At 43.9% G+C, this 23,682-nt stretch overlaps 1 protein-coding gene across 1 annotated transcript in view; it reads right to left on the bottom strand.

Annotated features, from left to right (window-relative positions):
* The window catches only part of wnt1 (wingless-type MMTV integration site family, member 1), a 35,364-nt gene extending 15,874 nt beyond the window's left edge, over nt 1-19,490 (bottom strand). Inside the window, exons 1-3 of the mRNA XM_087985632.1 lie at nt 19,399-19,490; nt 18,919-19,172; nt 14,265-14,530 (exon numbers count right to left, since the gene is read on the bottom strand). Of these exons, the coding sequence (XP_087841758.1) occupies nt 14,265-14,530; nt 18,919-19,172; nt 19,399-19,490 (612 nt within the window). The remainder of the gene's footprint in view (nt 1-14,264; nt 14,531-18,918; nt 19,173-19,398) is intronic.
* Between the last annotated feature and the right edge of the window lie 4,192 nt (nt 19,491-23,682).

Raw genomic sequence — 23,682 nt, 5'->3', positions numbered from 1 at the left:
GGTTTTAGATGTAACTCAAAATATCATTATGCATTATCATAAATGGAACAATAGGTTTTTGAAATTACAAAGTTTAGAAGGAGACAACGGTGCTACTGAGCAGGCAGAAGAAACCATAACAAGGAACTTCAGCCCAGTGATGAATGTTTCAGTCATAGAACAATTCAATTGTGCAGTTTTGGATAGTGGACGCATATCCATAGTGTGTAGAGTAGAAAGAAAACAAGAACAAAGAACAGTAAAGCACAGGAACAGGCCCTTCAGCCCACCAAGACTGCACCAACACATGATGCCTTTTTAAACTAAAAACCGTTTGCCTCTACGTGCTCTGTATCTCTCTATTCCCTACCTAATCATGTATCTGTCAAGATGACTCTTAAAGTTGTTATTGTAACTGCCACCACCACCTCCTCTGGTAGCGCTTTCTGGGCACTTACCAACTTACCACGGTCTGTGTAAAAAGTCTTGCCTCTCACATCTCCTTTAAACTTACCCCCTTTTGCCATAAACCTATGTTCCCTAGCAATTGACATTTCCACACTGGGAAAAAGACTCCAATTATCCGTTCTATCCATGCCTCACATAATTTTGTAAACTTCTCTGAAGTCACCCCTCATCCTCTGACATTCAAGTGAATAGAAACCAAGGTTGTCCACCTCTACTCATAGCTAATATCTTCTAAGCCACGGAACATGCTGAAAAACCATTTCTGTACCCTTTCAAAAGCCTCCACATCCTTCTGGTAGTGTGGCAACCATAACTGCACACAATATTCCAACTGCGGCCTAAGTTCTATCCACCTGCAACATTAATTGTCAATTTTTATACTCTGTGCTCTGATCGATGAAGGCAAACATACTACATGTCTTTTTGACCACCTTATCCACTTATGTTGCCACTTTCAAGGAACTGTAGACCTGTATGCCCAGATCTCTGTATGTAGATTATAGAATTCTAAGAGTTCTGCCATCTAGTGTATACTTCCCTCCTGCATTAGCTCTTCCAAAGTACATCATCTTGTATTTGTCCGGATTAAACTCCATCTGCCATTTCTCTGCCCAAGTCTCCAGCCTATATATGTCCTGCTGTATCATCTGATAATCCTCTTCACTGTCCACAGCTCCCCCAATCTTTATGTCTTCTGCAAACGTATTAATCAATCCACCTACATTATCCTCCAAATCATATACTAACTACCAACACTGATCCCTGCAGAACACCACTGGTCACAGATCTCCAGTCAGGAAAACACGTTCCACTGCTACTCTCTGTATTCTATGATTGAGCCAGTTCTGTATCTACCTTACCAACTCATTGTGGATCCCATGTGACTTCACTGTTTGTATCAGTCTGGCCATGAGACACCTTGTCAGAAGGCCTTGCGCAAGTCCATTTGACAACATCTACCATCCTGTCCTCATCAATAATTTTTGTCACTTCCTCAAAAAACTCAATCAAGGTTTTGAGACACGACCTTCCCCATTCAAAGCCATGCTGCCTATCGCTAAAAAGTCCATATATTTCCAAAAGTGAGTAAATCCTATCGCTAAGACTCTTCTTGAATAGTTTTTCTGCCACTGACATAAGGCTCCCAGGCCAGTAATTTCCTGAATTATCCCAGTTGCCCTTCTGAAACAGATGAATGATGTTGCCATTCTTTATTCCTCTGAGTCCTCTCTTGTGACTAAAGAGGATACAAAGATTTCGTACAGGGTCCCAGCAATTTCCACACTTGTTTCCCTCAGCATTCTGGGATCGATCCCATCAGGTCCTGGGGACTTGTCTACCTTAATGCTTTTTAAAACACCCAGCACCACCTCCTTTTTAATATTAACATGCCGCAGAATATCAACATATTTCTCCCGAGACTCACCAGCCCCCATGTCCTTCTCTTTTGTGAATATTAATGCAAAGTGTTCATCAAGGATCTCACCCACTTCCTCTGGTTCCACGCATAAATTCTCTCCTCTGTCCTTGAATGGAGCCACCCTTTCCCTCGCTACCCTTTTGCCCCTTATATATGATATAATGCTGTTTCCTCAGTCCTGTTTGCCAAAGACATTTCATGGCCCATTTCAGCCCTCCTAATTCTTTGTCTGAGTTCTTTCCAACTATCTTTGTATTCTTCAGGAGCTCTGTCTGTCTTCAGTTTCCTAAACCTTACGTATGCCTCTTTTTTCTTTTTGACTGAACTCAATTTCTCTTGTCAGCCAAGGCTCCTGCATCTTGCCATCCTCATCCTTCATTTTTGCAGGAATATGTTAGTTCTGAACTCTAATCAACTGGCCTTTAAAAGATGTGTATTCAAGGGATGAGATAAACCAATTAAGAAGTCTGATTTTACAAATAAACTGATGAGCATCAGGTCTAGTCTGAATGGACAGTTATGGTATATTGGGACTGAATGCTACAATGAAGCATGTGACTGATGAAGAAGTCTTGAGGACAAATGAAACATTAACAAAATTAAGTTCGCATTTACGCAAAAATGCATACTCAATTTTCAAGTCTTATGGAACCCAGAATATATGAAACCGGGCCCTTTTTATCACCTGGTGTACATGCAAGACCTCCAGGTGGCTATTCTGGTATGGCAGAGTCTATCAAATAGTAATATAAAACAAAGAACTGGAAATCTGAAACAAAAGTAGAAATTGCTGGAGAAACTCAGCAAGGCTGGCAGCAGCTGTGGAGAGAAAGCAGAGTTAACGTTTCAAGTCCAGTGATCCTTCTTCAGAACTGCCAAGTTTCTCCAGCAATTTCTGTTTTTGCTTCATCGTATTGGTAATGGGAAATAATGATGATAAATGTTGTCCGTTGGCCTGGGAAGCCAAGAAATAAAAAAAGAATGGTTAAAAGTACCTTAGCTGCTGAAACACTGACACTAGTAGAAACAATGAATGCAGGAGGCATGTTTTTGTAATATTCTGAAGGAAATCCCATTTAAGGGCAATTCTGAGAAAACAATTGCCTGTAGAATCATACATGGGTAATCCTTCCTTTGGTACAGGTTGTCACCAAGAAAAGGTTGAAGGTGGACCTTGTGCAAGTGAAGGAACTGTTAGAAGGCAAAGATATCTGCAGCACAAAGTGGGTGAATGCAGTTTGCCAATTATTGGATAGTTTTGTGACTAAAGGTATTTGTTCTAATAAATTATTGAAGATCCTTAAAGAGGAACACCTGGTGATATGAGGAGATATAAAAATGATGTATTTTCTGATGTTCAGCTGGTTTTGTGAAGAAACATGATTTTTATTGAAAGAAAAGGGGATGTGCTGTGGAAGGTTGTATTTTCAGATAAGACACAGAATATGAAAATAATCCTTGGTCCATTTTTATTAGTTTCTGTTCTGTTGTTTGTTTGTCCATAAAAGTTTTATTTTGAACTGGAGAATCTGACGGTATAGCAAGGGTTCGATTGCTGACTGTTTAATTATTGAATTAAGTGACTGAACAAATATAAAGAGGGAGCGTGTGCTATTAGATGTGAATGAACTGTGTGTCTGAGGAGTCAAAAAAAAACTCTATCTGTTGGATAGTGAGTTTTATCTCACCCACGAACCTAGATTCAAGTTGATACTGTGCTTAATTTCTTTTCTTTTACCTGCATAGTGAACTGTTTAGTTTCTTCTGTTTAGACCCCATTGTAAGCTGTTTACTTTCCCTTATTTAAATTCAATTAGAGCTATTTACTTTCCCTCTGTTGAAACTTTCCATTGTGAGCAGTTTACTTTTTTTTGTTGAAACTCTACTCGATCCAGTTTGCTTTCTCCTTGTTTAATCTCTATTGTAAACTGATTGCTTGCTCTTCAAACTCTGATATAAACTATTTACTTTCACCTTCTGAAGCTCTCCATTGAGAGCTGTTTAATATCCAACATGAATGGCTTACTTGCCCTTCATTTAAACTCTATAATGAGCAATTAGTCTTTTCCTTGTTTAAACCCCATTGTGGCTACTTCCCCCTTGTTTTACTTCCTTTGTGAAAACATAAGAAATAGGAGCAGGAATAGGCCATCTGGCCCTTCGAACCTGCTCCACCATTCAATAAGATCACAGCTGATCTTCATGGACTCAGCTCCAGTTACCCGCCCGCTCACCATAACCCTTAATTCCTTTACTGTTTAAAAATCTATCTATCTTTGCCTTCTAAACATTCAACGAGGTAGCCTCAACTGCTTCACTTGACAGAGAATTCTACAGATTCACAAGCCTTTGGGTGAAGAAGTTCCTCCTTACTTTGAGGCTGTGCCCCATCGTTCTAGTTTCACCCACCAGTGGAAAAGCCTCACTGCTTGAATCTTATCTATTCCCTTCATAATTTTATATGTTTCTAAAAGATACCCCCTCATTCTTCTAAATTCTAATCAGTATATCCCAGTCTACTCAATCTCTCCTCATAAGCCAACCCTCTCAACTCTGGAATCAACCCTGTGAACCTCCTCTGCACCCCCTCCAGTGCTGGTACATCCTTTCTCAAGTAAGGAGACCAAAACTGCATGCAATACTCCAGGTGTGGCCTCACCAGTACCCTATACAGCTGCAACATAACCTCCCTATTTTTAAACCCCATCTCTCTAGCAGTGAAGGGCAATATTCCATTTGCCCTCTCAATTACCTGCTGCACCTGCAAACCAACGTTTTGAGATTCATGTACAAGAACACCCAGGTCCCTCTGCACAGCAGCATGCTGCAATTTTTCACCGTTTAAATAATAATCCATTTTGCTGTTCTTCTGACCAAAATGGATGACCTCACATGTACCAACATTGTTCTCCATCTGCCAGACACTTGCCCACTCACTTAAACTATCTATATATCTCTGCAGAATTTCTGGTCCTCTGCACACTTTGCTCTACCATTCATCTTAGTGTCATCTGCAAACTTTGACACACTACACTTGGTCCCCAACCGTTAATCATCTCTGTAAATTGTAAACAATTGCAGTCCCAGCACTGATCCCTGAGGCAAACCACTAGCCACTGATCGCCAACCAGAAAAACACCCATTTATTCCCACTCTTTGCTTTCAGTTAATTAACAATCTTCTATCCATGCTAATACATTAACTATAACGCATGCACCTTTATCTTATACAGCCTTTTGTGTGGCACCTTGTTGAGTGCCTTCTGGAAATCTAGATACACCACATCCACTAGCTCCCTGTTGTCCACCGTGCTTGTAATGTCCTCAAACAATTCCAATAAATTAGTTAAACTTGATCTGCCTTTCATGAACCTTTGCTGCATCTGCCCAGCGGGGCAATTTCTATCAGATGTCTTGCTATTTCTTCCTTGACTATAGATTCAAGCATTTTTACCACTATAGAAGTTAAGATAATGGGCCTATAGTTATCCACCTTTTGTCCAACTCCTTTTTTAAACAGTGGCATCACATTTGCTATTTTCCAATCTGCTGGAACCACCCTAGAGTTGAGCAAATTTTGGCTAATTACCACAAGCACATTTGCTATTCCCCCCTCCCCATCTCTTTTGGTACCCTGGGATGCATTCCATCTTGGCCAGGAGACTTGTCCAGCTTTAGCCCCATTAGCCCAACATTACCTCTTTAGTGATAATTTCTAGGTCCTCACCCTGCTGTAGCCTCCTTGCCATCAGTTATTGGCATGTTATTTGTGTCTTCCACTGTAAAGACCAGAACAAAATTCCTGTTCAACGCCTCGGCTATATCCTCGCTTCCCTTGAACTGCTATCTTTTTCCTTGTTTTAATTTCCATTGTGAACTATTTGCTTTCTTTGCTTCCCCTTTGCCTGCCCCCAAACCAAACCTTCATTGTGAGCATTTTTATTGCTTATAATTTATAAGATCTTTATTTTGGGTTGATCGTTTGTAAGGGCAATAGTGCAGAGGTTCAGAGAAGCGCCCTTGAGTAATTGATATTGTTTGATTTTCACAGGCAAATCTAAAGGATGATCACTGGGTAGAGTAAGGGAACTAGGCAGGCAATCCACTGTAGCCATTCCCCAGCAAAACACATATACTGCTTTGGATATTGTTGTGGGGGGGGAGGTGAATGGCTTCTCTGAGGAAAGTAGCAAAAGCCAAATTCATTGCAGCACAGTTAGTTCTGTTGCAATGGAAAGGAGAAATAAATGAGTGAACGCTATAGAAATCATAAGACATAGGAGCAGAAATAGACCATTCAGCCCATTGAGCCTGCTCTGCCATTCAATGAGATTATGGCTGATCTGATAATTCTCAACTCTAATTTCCTGTCCTTTCTCCATAATCCTTGGTTCCCTTATTGATTAATTATCTGTTTATCTTAACCCTGAATATATTTAATAACCCAGACCTGACAGCTCCCTGGAGTAAAGAATTCCACAGATTCACTATCCTCTGAGAGAAGAAATTCCTCCTTATCTCTTCTTAAATGTCCAAGAATTTATTCTGAGATTATGCCCTCTTGTCCTACAAGGGAAACAACCTTTCTGCATCTATCCTGTCAGGTCCCTTAAGAATCTCTTATGTTTCAATAATGTTGCTTCACCTTCTTCTAAATCCCAGTGAGTACAGAGCCAACCTATTCAAATTGTCCTCATAAGGTAGTCCCTCAATATCTGCTATCAGCCCAGTGAACATTCTCTGGACTGCCTTCAATGCCAGTCTATCTTTCCTCAGATAATGGGCCTAAACTGTTCGCAGTATTCCAGCTGTGACTTACTTAGTGCTTTGTATAGTTTTAGCAAAGCCTCCCTACTTTTATACTCCATTCCCATTGAAATAAACGACGATATTCCATTTGCTTTCCCATTACCTGCTGAACTTGGATGCTAGTTTTTTTTTTGTGATTCATGGATGAGGATTCTCAAATCCCTCTTCTGTAGCATTCTGCAATCTTACTCAATTTAGATAATATGCAGCTCCTCTATTCTTCCTGTCAAAGTGCATAACTTCACATTTCCCCACATTAAATTCCATCTGCCATATTTTTGCCCAATTCCTTAACCTGTCTATATCCTTCTGCAGACTTTGTGTCATCCTTACTGGTTGCCTTCCCACCTATTTTAGTATCATCTGTAAACATGGCAATTGTACATTCATCTTCCTCATCCAAGTCATTAATATATATTGTAACAGGTTGTGGCCCCAGCATTAATCTCTGTAGTATAACACTAGTTACAGTTGGCCCCCTTATCCCAACACTCTGTCTTCTATTAGGTCATCAATCCTCTATCCATGCTTATATACTGCCCCCAACACCACGGGTTCTTATGAAGCAGCTTAATGTATGGTATCTCATCATGTGCCTTCTGAAAATCCAAATATATTGCAACCACCGCTTCCCCCTTTAATACTGCTTGTTACCTCCTTAAAGAATTCTTGTAATTTTGTCAGGCATGATTTCCCCTTCATGACATCATGCTGACTTCTGCTTGATCATATTATGTATTTCTAAATGCTCTGCTATTACATCTTTTATAAAAAAACTTCAATTTTTTCCCAATCACAAAGTTTAAGCTAACTGGCCTATAGTTACCCATTTCTTGCATCCCCTTTTCAAACAAACATGTTACTTTGGTAGTTTTCAGTCCTCTGGGATTTTCCAGAATCTTAAGATTCTTGGAAGATTACTTCCAATACATCCATTATCTCTGTAGCTACTTTATTAACAGCCTAGGATACAGGATCGAGTTGATCTTTCACGCCATTAGTTTCCCTCGCACTTTTTCTCATGACAGTTATTGTGTTTATTTCTTCTCCCCCTTTTGCCCCCTCCCTTGATTATTTAGTGATTTTCAGATGCTATTAATGTCTGCTACTGTGATGACTGATGCAAAGTATTTATTCACCTCCTCTGCGATTTACTGGTTCCCCATTATCAGTTCCCTCGCCTCGTTCTCTAAGGGGCCTCTGTTCACTTTGGCTTCTCTCCCCGATGCATATGTTTAAAGAAGCCCTTACTGTCTGTCTTGATAATACTTGCAAGTTACCCTTCAGGTTTATTTTCTTCCTGTTTTTTTTTTGTTGTCTTTCATGGGTTTTAAAAACTTTCCTAATCCTCTGGCTTGCTACTAATCTTCAACTCATTTTATGTTCTTTTTCTTTCAATTTGACGCTATCCTTAACTTCCTCGGTTAACCAAAGTTGCCTTTATCCTTTTTCCTAAACTCCTCCTTCCTCCTTGGAATGTGCCTTTACTGTGAGCCATGCACTATTTTCTTAAAAGTCTGCCATTGTTCCTTAACCATCTTTGCTGCTAAACTCCTTTCCCGGTCCATTCCAGTGAGCTCGGCCCTCATTCCTTTATAATTGCCCATGTTTAAGCTTAGTACAGTTGTTTCTGAAACAAGTTCCTCCCTCTCAAACTGAATGCTACATTCTACTATGGTCACTATTTCTGAGGTTGTTTTTTACTCTGACATCATTTTATTAAACCAGCCTCACTAAACATTGCCAGATCTAAAATAGCCTGATCCCTGGTTGGATCCACAACATATTGTTGTAGGAAACTGTCTCAAATACACTTTGTCAACTTTTCCTCATGGCTTCCTCTGCCAATTCGACCATCCCAATCTATTTCAAAATTAAACTCACCTATGATTAGTATGCTGCCTTTTGTACACATCAGTATATCCTGATTTATTCTATAACCTCTCCAGTATAGCCAATATTACAGAGCCAATGGATTAGTCATAAGGGATTCAAACGTAAGGGAAATAGATGTTTCTCTAGCACAAATGAGATTCCAGGATGGTGTGTTACTTTCCGAGTGCTAGGGTCAAGGATGTCTTGGAGCAGCTACAGGACATTCTGGAGCAGGAGGGTGAACAGCCAGTGATTGTGATATACATCGATACAAATGACATAGGTAAAAAAAAATGGGATGAGGTCCTAAAAGCTGAATATGGGGAGTTAGGGACCAAGTTAAAAAGTCAGACCTCAAAGGTAGTGATCTCAGGGTTGCTACCAGTGCCACATGCTGATCAGAGTAGAAATAGCAGGATATATCAATCCAATAAGTGGCTGGGGAGATGTTGCAAGGGGGAGAGTTTCAGATTCCTCTGACTTCGGGACTAGTTCTGGGAGAGGTGGACCAGAAAAGCTGGGCAGGACTGACACTGATATCCTTGGGAGAGTATTTGTAGTGCAGATAGGGAGAGGGTGGGAAGACGGAAGAGGAGACAGAAGAAAGAGAAACAAGGGCAAAAACAAAAGACAGAATGGGAAATAAGAGAGGGTTTAGGCAGAGAATTAAAATGCAAGAATGAAGCAGGGCCATAGTGCAAAGTAATGAATGGGACTAAGAATGTTAAAAAGACAAGCCTAAGGCCTTATGTCTCAATGTACAAAACATTTGCAGTAAAATGGTTGAATTAGTCACAGAAATAGATATAAATGGGTATCATATAGTTGGGATTATGTGGCTACAGGGTGATCAGAGATTGGAACTGAATATCCAAGATATTCAGTTTTTAAGAAGACAGATGAAAAGGAAATGGAGGTGGGGTAGCATTGCTGGTTAAAGAGGTTAATGCAATTGTGGGAATGGATATTTATTCCAGTGAAATGGAATCTGCACAAGTAGCAATGCCAAGGGGTAGAAAATATTAGTAAGGATTATATTTGGACATGGAAACTGTCGTGGTAATGTTGGGGATGGCATTAAACAGGAAATTAGAGATGCAAGCAATAAAGCTGTAATTCTGGGTGACCTTAATCATATCAGTGACAATGCAGGAGAGGAAGAATTCCTGGAGTGTGTACCAAATGTACCATAATTTTCTGAATCAATTATGTTGAGGAACCAACTAGAAAACAGGCCATATTACACTGGATCTTGTGTCAAGAGAAAGGAAGAATTGGCAATCTCGCTGTGCGAGCTCCTTTAGGGAAGATCGATTGTAATATGGTAGAATTCTTCATTTAAGGTAGAGAGTGACATAGTTGATTCTGAGACTACGATACTAAATCTAAACAAAGGAACCTTTTATGACATGAAGTGTGAGTTAGCTATGGTATATTGGGGAATGTTACTCAAAAGGATGATGATGGATAGTCAATGACAGACATTGAAAGAGTACATAGAGGAACTGCAACAATTGTTCATTCCTGTCTGGCACGAAAAGAAAAAGAAATAGATGGCCCATCTATGGCTCACAAGGGAAATTAGGGATAGTATTATATTCAAGGAAGGGACATACAAAATGGCAGACCTAGGGATTGGGAGCAGTAGAGATTTCAGCAAAGGAGAGCAAAGAGATTTTTAAAGAGGGGGAATTATGAGACTAATCTTGCGGAGAACATACAAACTTCTTGTAAAAGCTTCCATAGGTACATGAAGGGAAAAAGATTAATTAAGATAAAAGTAGATCCGTGACACAAACAGGGAAAATTATAATGAGGAACACAGAGATGGCAGACCAAATAAATAGTACTGAAAAAGCATCACTGCACTCAAGTTGTTAAATCTGCTTTCCCTCCACAAATGCTGCCAGACCTGTTGAGTTTCTCCAGCAATTTCTGTTTTTGTTTGATTTCTAGCACCCACAGTTCTTTGTTTTAATTCAATACATACATTGGTTCTACTTTCACAAAGGAGAAAACAGATTACATCCCAAAAATTGTTGGGAACACAGAATCTCATCAGAGACAAGAAGTGAAAGAAATCAGTATTAGTAGGAAAATGGTGTTGAAGACGTTGATGGGATGAAAGGCCAATGAATCCCCAGGGCCCAATAATCTACATCCAGAGTACTAAAATATTGGTGGTCACCTTTCAAGATCCTATTAATTCTGAAACAGTTCCCATGATTGGACTGTAGATCATGGAACTCACTATTTCAGATGAGGAGAAATTTCTTAATCCAGAGAGTGGTGAGATTGTAGCTATACTGAGTAGGATGATCAGCCATGATCATATTCAATGGTGGAGTAAATTCAACAGGCTGAATGGCCTAGTCCTGCTCCTACTTTCTATGTTCTATGTTTTGCAGCTCGCTTCTCTTCAAGTTGCATTGTGCGCATGTTTGTCTTTTCAGATGTTATATTTCAAGCCCATTTTTTGTGAGCTTGCTATTTTGCCGCATTTTTGTTCACAGCCTGATAGTATGCTTTTTGTCCTTGATCGGGCTTGTTAAGCTGCATCATGCTTCTTTGTGCGCTTGTTCTTCTTTGTATCCAAACTTTGCATTGCTCCAATTCTTTTACTTTTCCACCCCTCACTTTTGCTGCTATACCCGAGCTACCTATGTCCATCACAATTCTGGACCACGTTCTCAAACAGATGGCACACTTTGCAAATGGCTGTCTTCACTCCTTTTATCATGTATCATAAAACACCATAGTAACAGCAAAATACCAACACCGTAAAATGCAATTTTGACAATAACGCTTTCAGAAACACGAGCAAAGCCGTAGTTGTGACCTATATCTTGACCAGCAATGACAAGACAGGGCAAACACAGGAAGGATGTTCCAGATGAATGGGGAGTCCAGAACCAAGGGTCACAGTCTAAGGAAATGGGGTAGGTCATTTAGGTCTGAGATGAGGAGAAATGTCATCACTCAGAGATTAGTGAGCCTGTGGAATTCTGTGCCACAGAAAACGGTGCAATTGGTAACAAAATTAGAGATATGAGATGATTCCCGTTTACAATTTGGCAGGGAGAGAACACTTGTTTCAGAACTGTAGGGAATTAGATGGTGACATCTTGCAAAATGTCCAGATTACAGAGGAGGAAGTGGTGGATGTCTTGAAACGGGTAAAAGTGGATAAATCCCCAGGACCTGATCAGGTGTACCCTAGAACTCTGTGGGAAGCTAGAGAAGTGATTGCTGGGCCTCTTGCTGAGATATTTGTATCATCGATAGTCACAGGTGAGGTGCCGGAAGACTGGAGGTTGGCAAACGTGGTGCCACTGTTTAAGAAGGGTGGTAAAGACAAGCCAGGGAACTATAGACCAGTGAGCCTGACATCGATGGTGGGCAAGTTGTTGGAGGGAATCCTGAGGGTCAGGATGTACATGTATTTGGAAAGGCAAGGACTGATTAGGGATAGTCAACATGGCTTTGTGCGTGGGAAATCATGTCTCACAAACTTGATTGAGTTTTTTGAGGAAGTAACAAAGAGGATTGATGAGGGCAGACTGGTAGATGTGATCTATATGGACTTCAGTAAAGCGTTTGACAAGGTTCCCCATAAGAGACTGATGTTGTGAAACTTGAAAGGGTTCAGAAAAGATTTACAAGGATGTTGCCAGGGTTGGAGGATTTGAGCTATAGGGAGAGGCTGAACAGGCTGGGGCTGTTTTCCCTGGAGCGTCGGAGGCTGAGGGGTAACCTTATAGAGGTTTACAAAATTATGAGGGGCATGGATAGGGTAAATAGGCAAAGTCTTTTCCCTGGGGTCGGGGAGTCCAGAGCTAGAGGGCATAGGTTTAGTGTGAGAGGGGAAAGATATAAAAGAGACCTATGGGGCAAATTTTTCACACAGAGGGTGTGGTACGTGTATGGAATGAGCTGCCAGAGGAAGTGGTGGAGGCTGGTACAATTGCAACATTTAAAAGGCATTTGAATGGGTATATCAAGAGGAAGGGTTTGGAGGGATATGGGTTAGGTGCTGGCAGGTGGGACGAGATTAGGTTGGGATATCTGGTTGGCATGGACCGAAGGGTCTGTTTCCATGCTGTACATCTCTATGACTCTAAGTTGTATTATTACAAACCTATTCACCAGAAGATTGATGTTAACTGATAACTAAATTGCTGTAAAATATAAGAGATCACTTTACACCTACTTATTTTAATCATAGAATCCCTACAGTGTGGAAACAGGCCCACACCGACCATCCAAAGAGTAACCCACCCAGACTCAATCCCCTACTCTATTACCCTGACTAGTGCATCTCAACTACACATCCCTGGACACTATGGGCAATTTAGCATGGCCAATTCACCGAACCTGCACACTTTTCGATTGTGGGAGGAAACTGGAGCGCCCGGCAGAAACCCTCACAGACAGTCGCCCGAGGCTGGAATCGAATCCGGGTTCCTGGTGCTTTTGAGGCAGCAGTGTTAAACACTGAGCCACTGTGCTGCCCCTAAACAATGCATATATATTCATCATTAAAATCTATTTAAGCAAAAAGGTGTCTGGTGTTTTTAGTGTTGAAGGCTGTGTAGTTTGGAAAGGAGTGTTTTCAGCACCGTTGTCTGGACTATGGATTAAACTGTAACAGGGATTGAACCGGGCCACTGATTGAATCGAGCCACAAATTAAACTGGGTCATGTATTTGTGGGGAACTTTGAAAGAACCATCTCATTTGTATAAAATATTAGCATGCAAGTGCAGCAAGTCGTTAAGACAGATAATGTCATTTTGGCCTTTATTACTGGGGGGGGGGAGTGTTGGAGTTTAAAAATAGGACAGTCTTGTTACCACTACAGGGTGTTGGTGCGTCTGCACCTGGAGTACCTCATGCAGTTTTAGTTTCCATATTTAAGAAAGAGTATACCAACATTGGAGGCTGTTCAAAAGAGATTCATGAGGTTGATTCCTGGGATGAAGGGGTTGACTTATCAAGAACAGCGAATCAGGTTGGGTTGTTATTCATTAGAGTTTGGAAGAATGAAGGGTGTTCTTATTGAAACATACAAGATTCTGAGTGGGGCTTGACAGGGACCATTACTACTGACGTGAGCTGGGAGTCTCCAAACTGCTTATGCCGACATGACATGGACAGTTGTACTAGTCTGTTGAAAAAGACCTCACTTGCCGGGAGAATGTCCTTGGCCAGTGAAGGGGGCTTTTGGAGCCAGGAGCCCTTTGGCCCTGCGCACTGGCTGAATGAACAGCCAGGCTCTCTGTCCAGATGTGGAATTTCAAGCCGCCTGCTCGTGATGGGGGGACCGGTGTGAAGCAGAACCCTCCCATGAGCGTTCCCATCTCCTCGCCAGTGCCCAGACCACAGCCGCACCAGCCCCTCTGCTGGGTCTTTCCTGTCTGCGTGAGCAGGCTCGAACTCTGGCCGCTCAGCCAAGGACCAAACACTTGTTACTGTAAGTGCTGCTTAGTGGGTTAGGATTTGTATGGAAGAGCCTTGAGAAACGACACCTGGATCGTGTTCGTTCCCTCATAGCTGGAGTTCGGACGCCTCCCAGATTTCAATCCCTGTGATTTGAACTGGCCCGGAACTAGTGCCTTCCTAACACCTCCTGGAAATGTTTCGCTGCCGAGGTTCTGTCTTAAACACAGTTACACCTGGCCCCACTGGGCAAAGGGAAACCATGGCATGCATTACCAGTCTGCCCGCCTCGTTATTGTGCAGGTTGGTCAGATAGCGCAGATCCCGGCCCCTTTCGCTTGAGTCCACGAACTCGCGGCCGAAGACGCGGCCGAAGTCGATGTTGTCGCTGCAGCCGCCCCAATGCCAGTCGAGCCCGCCCGGTCCCCGCCGCCGGTAGTCGCAGGTACACGACTCGATGGAGCCTTCGGAGCAGGAGCGGGACACGGAATGCGTTACCGCCGCGCTGGTCAGGGCGAAGATAAAAGCGGTTTCTCTGCAACCTGCAGGGACAAGAAACCGGGAAAGAATTAAGAGGGAGGGATAGAGACTGAGAGAGATCCAGACACCGGACAGGGAGAGAGAGAGAGACCCCCCCCCCCCCCCCCCTCGGTAACCACACATCGGAGAGCCAAGTCTCTCCTCCGAAGGAATAGAAGGAGCGGTACAGACCCGAGTGCAGAAGCAGAGAGAGAGAGAAATTGAAGCAGTCCCACAGAAACACCCTCAGCCTGAAAGAGAGGGGCCGAGAAGGAACGGCACAGTGGGAGGCAAGGGCGTAAAGATATAGAGTGAGAGACTGAGATTTGGAGACAGAGATAGCAAAACAAAAACAAAAGATACACAGGGATGGGGAGCATGAGATACTACATGTGCGAGAGAGAGAGAGCGGAACACGCACCGACATTCACACACCCACATTCAAACAGGTATTCACTTGTACACGCTCATCCTCACACACAATCTCTCACATAACACGCACCTATTCGCATATTCTTTCATGCGCATATTCACATGCTTAGTCTCTCATTCACATACTCTCTCACACGTTCGAACACACTCTCTCAGACACACGTGTGCACATCCACATGCTCAGAGTCTCAAATATTCACACGCACTTCCTCAAACACATTCTCACACACAGACACATTCACACAGACACAGACACTCAGTGTCTCACACACATTCACACACACGCATTCAAACACACTCCCACAAACACATCTCTTCTCTCACACTCACTCTGTTGCAGTCTCTCATACATTCACACACTCTGTCACATGTATTCGCACACACATTCCCACACACTCTCACTCATTGCAGATTCACTCCCTCACGCTTACGTTCAAACACTCACATTCATACATTCTCTCACACTCACACACACAATCGCTTGCATTCACACACATATTGTCTCACACTTTCTCATGCACTCACTCTCACACACACTATCTCAGACACTCATGTTCACTCTCACACACATTCATGTGGTCCATCTCTCACCCACACACCCATATACTAGCCCAGGCACACATTCACACAAGCACATTCTGTCTCTCTTACACACACACATTCATACAAGCACACATTCACCAACACACATGCACATAAACACGCATTCACTTATACCTGCTCATCCTCTCACACACTCTCACGTGTGTGCATTCACACACACACTCTCACGTGCACATTCACACACATTCTCACACGTTCTCTCACGTGTACATTCTCACGGGCTCTCTCACGTGCACATTCTCACATGCTCTCTCGTGCACATTCTCACACGCTCTCTCATGTGCACGCATTCACACACACTCTCTCGTGCCCATTCACACACACTCTCTCACATGCACGCATTCACACACACACTCTCATGTGTACATTCACACATGCTCTCTCGTGCACATTCACTCATCCTCTCTCATGTGGACATTCTCACACGCTCTCTCACGTGCATGCATTCACACACTCGTGCACATTCACACACGCGCTCTCATGTGCACATTCACACACGCTCTCTCACGTGCACGCATTCACACACTCGTGCACATTCATACATGCTCTCTCATGTGCACATTCACACACGCTCTCTCACGTGCATGCATTCACACACTCGTGCACATTCACACACGCGCTCTCATGTGCACATTCACACACGCTCTCTCACGTGCACGCATTCACACACTCGTGCACATTCATACACGCTCTCTCATGTGCACATTCACACACGCTCTCTCGTGCACATTCTCACACGTTCTCTCGTGCACATTCTCACAAGCTCTTGTGCACATTCACTCACGCTTTCTCACGTGCACGCATTCACACACACTCTGTCATGTGCACATTCACATGCTCTCTCATGTGCAAATTCTCACACACACTCTCGTGCACATTCACGCACGCTCTCTCCCATGCACATTCACACACGCTCTCTCACGTGCACGCATTCACACATGCTCTCTCACGTGCACATTCACATGCTCAGCCTCAGACACATTCACACACTTTCTCAAACATTCAAACACACATTTAAACACACATTCAGTCATGCACACACACAAGCACACACATGCACAGTCTCACACCTATTCACATGCACTCTCTAACATTCAAATACTGTACACATTCTCACACACAGTCATGCACTTAGTCAGGCACTCATTCACACAAACACATTTACACACGTGTACATTCATGCAAACACGCATTTGCACATACACACCTATAAACACACAATCACACACATGCTGACCCATTCACACCCTCTCTCATGCATACATACACACCCATGCACATATTAATTTGCTCAATTTCACACCCATTCAGTCTTTGACACACACACATTGACACATTCAATCTCTCATGCGCATTCATACCTACTATCTCACACACATTCACACACTTTTATGCACGCATTCACATGCTCAGTCTCACACACACTCTCACACATTCAAACACACATTTACACACACTCTCATACATTCACTTCCCCACACTTATATTCACATGCTCATACACACATTCAAACACTCATTGTCTCTCTCACACACAAATTTGTGCACACACCTATAAACATTCACACACAGTATCTCACACGCTCATTCTGTCTCTCATATACATTCACACACACTCTCATAAGCACACATTCACTCATACTCTCACCTACATTCACACACACACACTCACATACATACATTCTCATACTCAGTCTCACGAACATTCACACATTCATACACACAGCTTCACACAAGCTCATTCTCGCTTTCTGGCACACATTCGCACAAACACATTCTTTCACACACAAGTTCATTCGCACATTCACACACACACTTAATCTCTCTCACATTCACACACTCACTCTCTCACATGCATATGCACACATTCTGTCACACACATACCAATGCGTTCACTCCACAATCTCTTTCTCTCACATGCATATAGACACTCTATCATATTGGGGAGGCAATGGTCATGCACTCATTCATACACTCTCGCTTACTCTCACTCACTCACGCAGTCATTCTCTCAACATACTCTTTCTCTCACGCATACACAGTCACCCACTCTCTTTCACACACACTTTCTCTCACACAGATATACACACACACAGATACGCACACTCAAGCGTACATATACACACTCACGCAAACGGACCCCCTTTGTCTCAGACGCTCATACACTCATGCTCTCTCACATACAGTCACTTATATACTTACTCACTCACGTACACACACGCATGCACCCATTCACTCACTCGCTCAGACATTCACTCCACATCAAATGCGAAGAACCTATTAGAGCGATGAAGACATGCGGAGGACACGGCGGTACGTCGAACTGTTGAGTAAACACAGCGAGAGTCATGTGTACAGCGAATTCGAGATAATGAGAGCGAACAGAGAGGCAGGGCGGGGAGAGGTGTCCAAAGGAAATAGGGAAAGACAGAGAGAGAAAGGTGCACACAAAAACCAGAACCACAGCAGAAAGCATCAGAACACCGGCGAGTAAAAAGAATACTGTTAGTTAAAATAGTTAAACGTAGGGAATGAGGAAGAGAACTAATTCACTGGAGGAATATTTAAAAGAAACAAACTGGACATCGGCAAGGACTGATAGAATGGTCTCGAATGAGCTGCACATCAGCATTGAAACTGGTGGAACCATTCAGCCCCAAGCGAGATCAAGGTTAGTAACGCCGGTCCCTAACGTTCAGCACGCAATGGTTATCAGATCCTGTCATCGATTTAACACCGTGCCGCCCAGAGAAAGCAAATTCCAACCTTCGCCCGGCAGCTGAGATACAGTGTCAGGACAGAGGGGGATGGCTACCGTAGCGCAGACCGGCTGAATGCAGCCATTCAGCCCAATAAAGATGCTGGCCCTAGTAAATACTCAGTGAGACAACAATAGACTAGCCTGTTACCTGTGTGCGAGTGTGTGTGTGTGTGTGTGTGGGGAGGGGGAGATTCTCCTCATGAAGAATCTCGGCCTGTGGTGAAGAGTTTGATTCCTCAATCCCAGCCGGCCTGGTAACCTGTCGAGCTGCGGCCTGTTGGATGCTGCCACAGTTCGATACCTTTGCCTGGGCAGGCTGTTCTGCGGGGGGAGGGGGTGGGGGGAAATAGGCTAACTTGGCCGGGAATGGGTCCGGGACACTGTGTTCCATGGGCTCTCAGTTCAATCCACCTTGGGTCGGCTGATTTCAGGTCGGAACTGACCAACACTAAACAGGGAACCTCATGAGGTTTTTTTTTGTTTTATGTCTGCACATGGGCCCAATCTGATGGGTCAACGGGTCTATTTCGCCATCTGGACCTGGACTGGGCTACACTTGAGCTGGGAGGCATCGATTTGAAAGTGGCCTAGGTGCCCCTGGCCTGGCCGAGCCTACCTCGGTTAACGATTTTGCCAAAGATGTTGGAGCTCTGGCTGGTTGGACAGTTCCAGCGTCGGTTGCGAAATTGCCACTTGCACTCCCTGATGGCGGACTGCACTCCCCCGGTGATGCTGTGCAGAATGCCCGGGTTCTGGCGAATCAGTTTCCGTTGCTTTCGACTCAGCAGCTGTAGGCTCGGGTCCAAAACCAGCTGGACGTACTTGGAGTCGGTCAGCAAGTTGGAGGAGGAAGCAATGTTTACAATGCCCCTGAAACACACACACACACAAACAAAATAACAAAACGTGCAATTTGGAGAATGGTGCCCAGAAATAGACCCACTACTCGGATGGCATTGATAGAACTGCTCTCGCACCTGTCCCTGCTGCTGGTGGGCTCTTTCATTTGTTAAAGACACTTATTCGGGCTTATGTTCGAGTGGAGGGGGGTGGGGGCGGGAGTTGGGGGGTGGGTGGGTGGGTGGGTGAAACTTACCACCATCTCCCACTGTTATTTACCGCCAGCGTGTTGGAAAGGGAGCCGAACGCCAAAAGCCACAGAGTCTTCAGTCCCAGAACTAATGTCATGCTGCTGTTCGAGCAGGAACGATCATTCACAACCAAACAAGAAGGAGTGTATCTGTGGGGCTGAGTTTGTCGCCTCCTTTTACCCCCACCTCCACCCCCCCCCACCCCCCCGCCCAGTACAGACACGAATTCGATTGTGGAAAAGATGGCAAGTTTGTGTACAACCAGGTCTAGCCTTCGCCAATGAGTGCAGGGTGCCCTGATCACAGAAGTTTCATCACGGGATTTGCTGCCTTCTTATAAGTTTGTAGGACGAGCTTTTATTTGGGGTGGGGGGGGGGGGGTGCTGTAAGTGGCGGACAAACCTCCCAGTTTAGAGGAACAATGGCAGGAAGGGGACACATTCTTCCCCTATCGCCTGCGCGATCCGAGCCGAGAGCTGTCCATCAAAGTGTCTATCATCCGCTCGCTGGAAGACAGCCCATTCAAGCGGTTTAATGCCCATGGAAGCCAGCGAATCTGATTGTTCAAGTCCTTACCAGGACGGTCAACCAGCCGCTACTGTGTGTAGGAACGTGTCCGCAATTCTCCAGCAAATGGCCTCACTCCTTGCCTCGCAGGGGTCGGCATTTCTGTCAAGCGAACAGTGATGCTGTCTCATTCGCGGGGACCACTCTCTTCTCGCGGTGCTCCCTGAAGTCGCTTTTTCCAAACTGTGGCTCACACACACACTCGATGCGAGGGACGCCCGGAGCCCAGCACTGAAACCGCTCCTGACGCCTCCGTCGCCGTTTGCTCTTTATTTCGTTTTTCTTTCGCTTGCAAAGTGAAGTTGGCTGAAGGTGACTGTGAGTTTGTTGGGAGCTGTCACGGACCCAGCCAGCTTGCTTTCAAGCATCTGAGTGTGTGTTGCGCAGTGACAAACAAGCCGAGAAACTATTCCTCTCCCTCAGTCCCATAATATCACGGCACAGCAGCTGAAGAGACTAGAATAGACATCGAAATATAATCGCCCACTTGATAAACTGGTCAACATTTTAAATATGTTCTAACCACCCCGTTCAGAGATGGTATAACACACCTCTGGATCAGGAAGTCTGGGTTCAAACCCCACCTGCTTCAGAGGTATGTACACTACCACTGTACCACAAGAACACACCTCCTGCCAACCCTGGAATAAGGGAATCATTGATTTTGGGTTGGTTTCTGGGATTTTCTCCAACGTTATGGGGCAGCGACTTTCACTGCTTCTCCAGTCTCCCTTCAAAGCAAGTGGCAACGTTTTAAACTCTCAATTTTCCGCTTTATTAAACCGCTCCCCCAACTCCCACCCCACCCCGCCCCTCAAAAACTGGGAAATTACCTGAAGGTGGACCAGCTGGGCACGCTGTGAAAACGGCTCCTGTCGCGTCCTTAGAATCATTTCATGTACTAGAGATGGTGTCAATGTCAAAGCAACCGGAGCAGCCATCATCGTTTGGAAACGGTGTGAATTATCATCCATGGCGGCTACTATTTCAATGCAGTTGGAGGCACAAAAAAACTGCAGATGCTGGAATCCAAAAGAGACAGGCAGGAGGCTGGAAGAAAACTGCAAGCCAGGCAGCGTCAGGAGGTGGAGAAATTAGCGTTTCGGGTATAGCCCTTCTTCAGGAATCACTGATTGTGACTTAAAAGTTCTGGGATTTGCATATTAACGAACCGAAACTAGCAAAAGCATTCTAAAAGATGAAAGACTCAATCTAAGTTTGTTTAATATATTTCAGTTGCATGGCACTGTAACCTTTTGCTAAACATTCTGTGTCTTATGGTCCTGCTCCACAGCCATCTGATGAAGGAGCAGCACCTCGAAAGCTAGTACATCCAAATAAACCTGTTGGACTCTAACCTGGTGTTGTGTGATTTTTAACCGAGAAAAGGAAGAAACAAAGTATACTACCACTATTTGTCCAGTAGACTTGTTCTCAGATTAGCAATATGGGGTGATTTAAAAGATCGATATATTGTTGCTGAGGGGTTTGAAAATTGCCTCTTCAGACAAGTTGGGGGGTGTTCCTGATGATGACTGTCCTTGGGATGGCGCTCTCGAGCCGTCAGAGCAACGGAGAGGACGCCGGGACCGTTTCCACCGGGGCCTTAGTTCAATGTGACATTGCTTCTTACCCACGAGGAAAATGGCTTCAACGCTTGCCATTCCCGAGGCGTCAGAAGTGAAAGTGCGAGGCAACTTCAGATGATTGCAACGTCCTCAATCGGTAGAGTTTGACATGGCTCCAAAACCCGATACTCTCAAAGCAGCAGAAATATATTCAGCAACAAGGCGCAAACGATTTCCTTGTAGTCTGTGAAACACATCTTTAGTCTCGTTGGAATATTTAGAATAATATATAAAATTCACGTGCTGTTTTAATATATTGGCCGTAGCCTTGATAAACTAGAGTTAGTTTCACGTGTTTGGCATCCAGTCCGATTAGACTTTTCACCAATGAACAGTGATTTGTTTTTAGCACCATGCTGAGGTGTATCTGCTACATTTCCAGAGCGTGTGATGTTTTAGAAACGTTCGTGCGTTTTCAGAATCTGGCACAAGTATAAAGATTTATCCGAGCTGAAAATGTGTTGCTGGAAAAGCTCAGCAGATCAGGCAGCATCGAAGGAGCAGGAGAATCGACGTTTCGGGCATAAGCCCTTCTTCAGGAATGAAGGGCTCATGCCCGAAACGTCGATTCTCCTTCTCCTTGGATGCTGCCTGACCTGCTGCGCTTTTCTAGCAACACATTTTCAGCTCTGATCTCCAGCATCTGCAGTCCTCACTTCCTTAAAGATTTTCGATATGTTCAAACCCCAGTCTCTGTATCTCTAACATGATGTGGCATGATTTGGAGATGCCGGTGTTGGACTGCGGGTGTACAAAGTTAAAAATCACACAACACCAGGTTATAATCCAACTGGTTTATTTGGAAGCACTCGCTTTCGGAGTGACGCTCCTTCATCACAACCACCTGATGAAGGAGCGACGCTCCGAAAGCTAGTGCTTCCAATTAAATCTGTTGGACTATAACCTGGTGTTGTGTGATTTTTAACAATGAAGTGACATAAAATTCCTAGTCGCTTTTGCAAGTGTTCAAAATAGATTCCTTGAGCATTAGGAAATGATTTTGCTGAAGTAATCTGTTTATTTAGAGAAACGCAGTATTTAAAACGCACTCTGCATGAATTTGTGTGTGTATACAATAGACAATTCAGATCCTGAACTAGTCCCAGAAAAGATTTGTGTTCTACCTAATGACCTTTGTGAACACAACATGTCCGCCGCCAAGTGATAGATGAACCAATTGGAGTCTAATTATAATTTTTCTGACTCTTTGGCCATTGTTATGCACTCTCGGTGGTGAAGTTTCACATCACCCTGAAGGACATTCAGATATAACCCATACACGTGACAGTGCTAAAAAGCCCAAGGCACACATTTAAAATCCTTCAATAATTGGCAATGAGCACTGTTTCCCCATTTCGCTATCACTTGGCAGAAAGACCTCGGTAATGTCTTTGTCTATGGGGCGCTCCTGCGGTATAGTCCCTGGGAAAGTCCAATTCGCTTTCAGCCAGAACGTCCTTGGTGTGCAGCGCTCTGTTTATTGATGGCCCGCCCATTGTAGAGTGCGATTTAGAGATGGCATCTGATGCTATTTCCTGTACAAAGCGCTGCCGTATGCACATATAGTTTATTACTAAACATAAGGTATGATTTTGTGCTGCTGGAGAGTGATTTGGCTGCTGAGGAGTGGTCTCAAAGGGATACCTCGTCACATTCACAATCTGAATATGAATGCACAATTAGCTAATACCTTCCCGCTGATAGAATATAATAAAGAATGATATCATATATAACACAATGTAATGGAAACTGCTGTAGTTTAATATACAATCTCATACAATATCCAGACAGCACACCCGTTGTCTTTCCAAGTGCTGCTGTAAATTCAAGGGCCGTCACCTCAGTAATCCCTTTAATGTTACGTGAGGTGGTTCTTGTCTTTCCTGTTAACAACAAATCTTGTAAACTGCGCTTCGTATAACACGCTTTACGCTAAGGCAGTGTTACCTTGTCACCTGATACCTTGCTCCCTCCATGAGCCTGTCCCCACTGGGTACGATGGCTGTAGTTTCTTCGGCAGGTGGTCAACGTGATCTGCTCGAATACAATGGAGGGTCCCCTGTCACTTCACTAACATAACTCCGCATCTCCATT

The sequence above is a fragment of the Chiloscyllium plagiosum genome, unplaced genomic scaffold, assembly GCF_037043375.1.
Source record: "Chiloscyllium plagiosum isolate Xiang-an unplaced genomic scaffold, Cpla_swu_hap1 HiC_scaffold_53X, whole genome shotgun sequence".
NCBI lineage: Eukaryota > Metazoa > Chordata > Chondrichthyes > Orectolobiformes > Hemiscylliidae > Chiloscyllium > Chiloscyllium plagiosum.
Note: the sequence above shows the minus strand (reverse complement) of the source record. Positions and strands in the feature narration are given on the sequence as shown.